The sequence below is a fragment of the Cyprinodon variegatus genome, unplaced genomic scaffold (genome assembly GCF_000732505.1).
Source record: "Cyprinodon variegatus isolate N-32 unplaced genomic scaffold, C_variegatus-1.0 Scaffold568, whole genome shotgun sequence".
Classification (NCBI taxonomy): Eukaryota; Metazoa; Chordata; class Actinopteri; order Cyprinodontiformes; family Cyprinodontidae; genus Cyprinodon; species Cyprinodon variegatus.
This window is the reverse complement of record NW_015151021.1, coordinates 227044-235178: the sequence shown is the minus strand read 5'-3', so window position 1 is coordinate 235178 and position 8135 is coordinate 227044. Positions and strand designations below refer to the sequence as shown.

Below are 8135 nucleotides of genomic sequence, written 5' to 3'. Positions count from 1 at the left end.
GACAGCAAGAAGCCTCCCAGATCTCCAGATGCATTTGAGATATCAAAAAAGTACTCCAGAGTGTTGTTCAGCATGGGGGTGAGTAGAAAATGAAGGCTAATCATGTTTTGGGTGTACTATTCCTTTAACTTAAAATTTAAATTATTTTGAAAACAAAAGTTTATTCAAGCTAAATGTATGTCAGATTTTGTCACTAATGGGCTTCCGTATTTTTTAAATTAATTGTTTATAGATACACCCTCAAATAAGCGTCTGCCCATATTTTCTAACAAGCTATAGAGGAAGCAGTAGTGAAAATATCCAAGAAACTAATTGGGTCAGTTAGTTTGGTAATTTAAAAAACAAAAATTAACAATCAACTGACTCACTAATATCACTATTGTTGTTTTATTTGTGACACGCACCTATAAGCATTAAATTTCGATAATCCTTAAAATAAAGTGCATTTAATCGTTTTTTTTTTATTCGATAATGACACGTCATATATTTATGGAAAACTTATGGTAGAGAATATATAATGCTGTTGGCTAGAGGAAAACTAAAATTTGATTATGATTGGGTTTTGATTATTTAAAATTGTCAAAAATAGTTAGAAATCATAAAAACGCTTCTCTGTTCCCAGACATCCTTCTAAAAATCTGGAGTTTAGAGCTGAATAAATTAAAACATTAAACACAGTGTTCTTCCTAAATATTAAAAGAGAAGTTGAAGTCTTTTTTATTTTTTTAACCCAGTGAATAAAGTTCACAGTTAAAGCTGCTAGCTATGGCTACCAGACCTGGATCTGCGAGGCGTGGAGGTCCATGGTGATGATGTGATCAGCGCCCGCCACGGACAGCATGTTAGCAACCAGTTTGGCAGAAATCGGTGCTCGACTCTGAGATGAATCAGAAAACATGAATATCAGGAGGCAAGCAGTTGAAAAAAAATAAAAATAAAAAAAAAGAAGTGTTTGCATAAAATCCCTTTTTTCTTCTTCCCATTGGTAAAACGATGGACTGACGCCACAATGCAGCATGTCTCCATCTTTAGCTACATGCATATGCAGCTTTTTTTCTCCTCTTTTTTTTTTTAAAACAACCAGCAGAGCTGGAGGGAAATGACTCAGCCCTCTAGGATCGGGAGCTGTTGTGACATGCTATTCCTCTCCCCACCTTGTCTTTCTTGTCCTGCCGGGCATACGGGAAGCAGGGGATGACGGCTGTTACGCGGGACGAGGAGGCTATCTTGCAGGCGTTTATCATGATCAACAGCTCCATTAGATTGTCGTTGATTTCGCCGCAGCCGCTCTGTATGATGTACACGTCCTCGCCGCGCACGCTCTCCCCGATCTCCACACTGTTGAGGAATAGGAGACAAAATACTCCATAAGATGATGAATTTAAGTAAAATACACAAAGCATAACCTCAAAACTTCTGCTCTTGGTTTTGATCAGGACTTTGACCATATTTCCCCCCCAAAATCAATACAAAACAGTCTAAACTGCAACTGTTTAACTGCAGTTTAATGTTTAAGGTTGTCCTGCTGCAAGATCCCATTATTTTCTTCAGAGGTTGTCGTGGATTAATTCCATTAATCTCCAATTTAAGAAGGAGGGGCTTCCCTTTCACCTGCAGTTTAGAGAAACCATCTAACCGAGGATCATTTTGCACCACGGAAGGAGACCAGAGTATCCAGAAAAAAATACATGCAGGTATAGAGAACATTTAAATCCACAGAGAAAAACCTCTAGTAAGGATAGAGTGTTAACAATGAGCCCACCAGGATATGGAAGACCAGGAGAGTCACAGAAAAAAACAACCCCAAAATTAGTGTTGCACCGATGCCATTTTTCGGCTCCGAATAAATAATTGTCATCATGGTTTTGTCAAGATGCTGCCTACCTTTGTGAAGCAGGAAAAATACAAATACAAAGTGAATCCAGTAGAACTTTTTATTGCCTACCTGGAATGGATGACAATAGTTGAAAAAACTTTGGCTCTAAAAATTGTATCGGTGCCCTATTTGTTGGTACTCGCCGATACCGATACCACCATTTTAGTGCTGGATCGGGGCCCCGCCTGATACTGGTATCGGTGCAACACTACCCAAAATTGGCCATTTCAAATTTAACATTTACCGTATTTTCCAGACTATAAGTCGCTACTTTTTTGCCACGATTTGAACCATGCGGCTTATAAGAAGGTGTGGCTTTTCTTTACATTTTTTGCTAACCGCAAGAGGGGGAAGTCAAAGTTGGAAATGAAAAAATAAAGGGCTAACTTTCATCTAGCACAAGAACATGCTAGCAGCAGTCACAGCGGAGAACAAATGTCCCAAATTCACACATTTTGACATTCATTTGCCGCATTAAAGCTGCTAAACTAATGAAGAGACTGGGCTCAACTCCAGCAGAGCTGAAATAAAGAGCTGATGAAGCCACATCTTTGATTAGAAGCTCGTACTGCTGCAAACCAACAAGCTAACGGGAGCTAGCATTCTTCTCCATCCCTGCTCCAGGATGTAGAGCTCCCCCTACAGGTTTGGTGGAAGACAGTTCAGTAGATATCAGCGGCTTATAGCCCGGTGCGGCTTAATATGTACGTTCACGGTTTTTTCAAAAAATTTAGGGGCTGCAATGTATAGTGAGGTATGCTCTATAGTCTAGGAAATACAGTAAATCATACAATTAGGAATAAAATATGAAAATTAATTCCTAACTGTACATTTTCTTTATGAAATACTGCAATTTAAACAAGAATTTTAAAACCCTAATTCTACATGGAGATTTAAAAAAATAATTTATAAATCTGACTATTAATACCTTCCTTAATCACATGTTTAAAAAAGGTAACTCCATGTTCTTTTTACTGTTGTCTCCTACCCTTCTGGTTCCTGAGCTCGCTGAAAACCAGCTAAACCAATCACAGTTGCTTCACAGAGATAACCAGCTCTCTCATTGGTCATCAGGTAAACACGAATAGGCAGTTTGACCAATGAGAGAGCTGGTTACATCTGAGGAGCAACTTCACTGATTTAGCTAGCTTTTAGTGTAAATGGAGAGGTTAAAATAAAAAGAAAGTTACCTTTCTAAATATGGGATTTGGATGGCCGTTTATTATAACATTTATAAACTGTGTTTTTTATTTTACTTAGAAATACAGTTTGAAAATATAATATATTAAATTGCAGTATTTAATAAGGGATTAATAAATAACATTTATAATTCCTCTTTAAAAATTTAATTTAAAATGTGCAATTAGAAAACACTTTTCAAATTGGTTTTCTAATTCTATAATTTAAAAGCAACATATGCCTGATATGGATAGTTGTTCACAGATGCCCTCGAGTCTGATAAATTATCCCGGATTTTAAACTATGTGAGGTGGTGTTTTAATGCGAGTCAGAGCGTGCAGGCAATACAATAATCTGTGCATCAGGTGCAGATTAGTACTACTTCGATTGCGCAGGCACAACGACAGGTTGGTGGGTTTGATAAGCATCTCCCTGAAATGAGTTTTTAGAACTTGGGATTTCTGCATTTGAAATGGCTGTTTTTCCTTTTTTCACTGACCCTCCTGGTCCTCCATATCATGAGACGAACTCGGCTAAATCTAGCTCTCACAAAGTTGGATAGACACACTTAAAAAGTTATATTCAGGGGGCATCAGAATAGAGGAGGCTCACAAATGTATGCCACACATTTCGTGTACAATCAATTGTTTCTCCATCTACAGTGCGCTGGAAAGCATAGCCCCAACATTAAGAAAAAGAAAACAAAGATTACTCTGTGTTTAAGATTCAGATTTGAGCCAACTAATGTAGCACAATGTATCATCATCTAAAGGGGGGAGGAAAATTATTGCCTAATATATTTAAAGTGTTGTGAACCTGCATGGTCATGATCACACTGGTGCAGATCTCATCCCTTCACAAATATCACCACTGCTGAGTTTTTCTAACATCATGTAGCTCTAACTTTATCATGTACTGCTAAACACTCACTTTTCAAGCCAATAATGAAAGTAAAGTCCTTTTTAACAGCACGATGGGGTCGTTTGAAGAATGAAAATAAAAACCATCTATTTTTTTGCAGTTTTTACACAGTCGGGAAAGATTAGTTTCAGTGCAGCATGCATGCGTGTGACATATTCATGTGCATGGAGGGAGGGGGATAACCAGTTCCTCAGTCACATGACTGAGATGCACCGAAAAAAAAAAGATGTCTGAATAATCCTCAAAAAAAGATCCTGTTTGCAAAAAGATTAAGATACGATGACGGACATTTATAAAAATAGTCATGATGGAACAGTAGGTGAGCAAACAGGTAATCTCTGAGATGTGAGCCCTTTGTTTCCTTATTTTTCCAGCTCTTTTGAATGTAAAACAACCAAAAAGGCTTTCGTTCAAATTCCAACTGTGGAAAGCAAACACTGAGTAAAATTGGGAGGAATCCTTCCCAGGAACTCCCTCCCTCCGCTTTGGTCCTTGACCTCCGTGGTCATCTGGTAAAACCGGAGCTCCAGCTGCATTGCAGGGCTGCCGAATGCATAGCGGCGTCCCGCTTTACCTCCCCTCTCACTGTGAGAAGATCAGAGCATAATCTTTGTTTTTGCACTTTGTGTCAAACAAACAGATCAGTTCCCTAGAGAGAAAACGCGCCCTGGATAATCTGAGTTTTTTTTTTTTTCCCTTCCCTGGATTTTTGGAGTTGTTTGTGGAAACATTAGGAGCTAAAACACACAAAAAAGAGGAGGATAAAGAGGTCCAGGCATCATTAAGACCTCTGACCTTTTTTGACGAGAGAGATTATAAAACAGTGAAGCGCATGATGTGATGCATGATAGACCAGAACAAATTCCTGCATGCTGCTGGAAACACTGACTTAGATAGATTCCTAATTGGATTCAAGTGTGGACTTTGACTAGGCCATTCTTGCATGATTAATACAGCATTTGTTTTCCTTCAAAGTTTATTATAAAACAAAACATGCAGTCCGGTACACGGCAAGCATTTTAACACATCAATCAGTAATCTAAAAAAAAAAAAAAAAAAGAAGTGGAAAAACACCGCCATGATGAAGCTTCTACGGGCCCAAATAGGTCACTATTCCCAGCAGGCAGGTTCAAGCAACAAACATGAGCGGAAATAAGTTGGCTTGAAGTCAGGCAGTAAGTATTTAAAGTCTGCAGAGGCCGGAAAGTTTAGAAATGAGAAATTTTGTGCATGTGATTCAACCCAGGGCAGAGTTAAAGTAATTAACCTCACTGACAGACAGAATGTCAACGCTGTGAGATAACACTACTGGCTTTAATCACGTTACTACGGGGAGCTCTGCAAGTCAGCCTCCTTTTAAACTGTGCTCTGCTGGTTATTTCCTTAAAGTCTGCTGCTTCTAACGGTACTGGACCACATTTGAATACAGTCAAATCTATTTAAATAAATCTTTTAAACATTTTTGAGATTACAGATAAATGTATCAGATCATGTAATGGGTGCAAAAAAGACAATTATGCATACAATTTTATTTTTGTGAAAATATTACATTTATTTCAAATCCTTCATACTTTAAAGTTGAATACTTGTGGCCCTTCATACTAAAAGGGCTGATAGAATTTTCCTTATTAAATAAAGCATATTAATTGAATTGAAATATTTTTCATATTTAATATCATATGAAAGCGTAACTGAATCAAGTGCATAATTATATACATCTATTTGACATTCATTTTATTGCATTAAAAAACTTTTTTTGTTTTTCCAGTAAAGCATTTCTTTAATGTACAGCCACCAATATAACAGAACTATATAATAAATAAAATCAAAACCTAATTTTTATGCTTTTTTTAAAACCCAAATCCAAATTAGAGTGAACGATTAATGTAAATCTCCATACCTAACTTTACAATTATAAATTAATAATTGGATTTAATTGTTTTTTTTGCGAGTTTATAATTATTTAATTAATTTTATTATATATATATATATATATATATATATATATAAATAAAAAACAAAAAATACATCTATTTAAAAATGCATGAATCTATTTGGATGTTTCAAATACTAACTTAGTGATACATTAAAGTATTCATTGGCGGAGATTAATATTTTACCAATGCTAGCACACGTACACATCTTTTGCAAACGACTCGTGTATTTTTATGTCCTACTTTTAGTTCCTTGATAGCAAAACATTAAATATATGGTTTTTTTTTTCAGACAGGCAAAATAGAAGAACACCTAACAATGTTGTCATAAGTTATAAATGTTAGCTTCTTAGCCGACACTGATCAGTTTAGCAGGACTGTAAAATAAGACACAAATTCTTAAAACAGCATGTAGCGACGTAGCGAAATCTAAAGACACGATTTGAAGTCTGCCATTTTGGTTCATTTAAACCAGAAGCCATTATAAAAATATATAAAAACTGACCGTTGTCCGATAAAAGGAACATCACGGTTAGCCTGCTGTGTTTACATCAAGCTATATGTTAGCTTAAAGCTAAGCTACACACGTGATAACGATGATGGAGCACCATATGAGACCAATAGCTCTTTTTGTTTGTTTTGTTTTAAAACATGCAGAAAAGAATAAAAACAAAAGCGAAACGTTTAAATGAGCGATGTACTCGCCATGTCTCCTGGTTGCTAAACTTCTTGGTGATCACCTTCCCCAGCTCCAGCCCGAGCCGATCAGCCACTTTTTGGGACAGGTCATGATGGGAGCTCCCGCTGAAAAGCACGATGTTAGGCATGTTTTAAAAAAAAAAGAAACAAAAGGACCACGGAGCAGATGGGTTAAAAACAAATTGAAGAAGAAGATCGCGGAAGATATAAGGGGTCTCCCCACAGGGTGAAGAAAAGGGGGAGAAAAAAAAGAGAGTGCTAATGTTGCAGCTTGAGCATGGCACAGTTGCAGCACTGGGGACAGTAGGCAGAGAGGAAATATGGGGTCAGTATTTGCATGCTGAACGGAAGAGCCCGCTTCTGATTGGACGGCTAGGAGAGTCATTGATACACGCAAAGTTATTGTTTACTATGCCTGTATGGCAAGCCATCGTAGCACACAATCAAACTAAACCGCTTTCTATAATTAATTCGATAAAATGTTGCCCATCCAGGTTCAGTTAAATTGTATATCCTATTATTATAGGTTAGTACCCTTTCTTATCAGATAATAAACCAACTTTGCAATTATATTGTCATTTTGTCAATTTCCGTTCTTTTAATACTTCAAATTCCACTTGATATACTGAAAATTGCCTTGTGGTTTAGTTTATTGTTATTAAAGTATTGTCATAAATAGTATATCGTCATAATTATATAATCATAATGTTTCTGTTTGGCTGTGACACCATCCTGTACAGAAATTTTAGCTGTGCTGCTGCCATCAACACCCTTGTTTAAAGATGTTGGATATCGGCCTGTTTTTTCAGTGTAGTCCTGTTTCTCTGACTATGACTGGCTGGCTGTGCTCTCTTCATCTCTTCATCCTCTGTGTGTTTCCTGGACTAGGCGGCCTTTTACAGCTACTTTTTCTATCTCTGCTTCTGTCTCCTTGAACCCCAGTCGGCAGATGGCTGCTCACACTGAACCTGGTTCTGCTGGAGGTTTATTCCTGTTAAAAGTGAGTTTTTCCTCTCAGCTGTCGCTAGAAGCATTCTTAGTGTAAGGGATTGCACTCGGGTCAATGAGTCGATGCAATCAACTGTTTTTTTTTTCTTAAATAGAAAACTCTGAATTAATTTGACTGCATGATCTGGTGAAATGTAAAGTGCCTTGAGATGACATGTGTTGTGAATTGGCGCTATAGAAATAAACTGAATTGAACTGAATAATTGAAATTTTAAATCCTTTATCTAAATGCTTTATTTTAAAAGTCTCCCATTTAAGGTCTAATAAAGCATCTATTCAACTATTAACAGGGAAAACCAGTGATTTAACATTTCGAAATGGATTATATACCACTGCTAGGCATGACCCTTCCCTTGACACACATCTATGATAGACTCTACAAATTAAAAGCCTCTTGCTTATACAAAGCAGTTCATTGCAGCATATGGTTCATAGATACAACCCAAACTCATACAATCTCTTGAAGTTACACTATCAAGGCCTGTTGACATCACACCTGAGTGCACATTTCTAAATAA

The 8135-nt window shown here is 37.0% G+C and overlaps 1 protein-coding gene across 1 annotated transcript in view; it reads right to left on the bottom strand.

Moving 5' to 3' along the window:
* The window catches only part of prps2 (phosphoribosyl pyrophosphate synthetase 2), a 12105-nt gene extending 5174 nt beyond the window's left edge, over positions 1 to 6931 (bottom strand). Inside the window, exons 1-3 of the mRNA XM_015391986.1 lie at positions 6616 to 6931; positions 1155 to 1338; positions 774 to 877 (exon numbers count right to left, since the gene is read on the bottom strand). Of these exons, the coding sequence (XP_015247472.1) occupies positions 774 to 877; positions 1155 to 1338; positions 6616 to 6737 (410 nt within the window). The 5' untranslated portion in view covers positions 6738 to 6931. The remainder of the gene's footprint in view (positions 1 to 773; positions 878 to 1154; positions 1339 to 6615) is intronic.
* Between the last annotated feature and the right edge of the window lie 1204 nt (positions 6932 to 8135).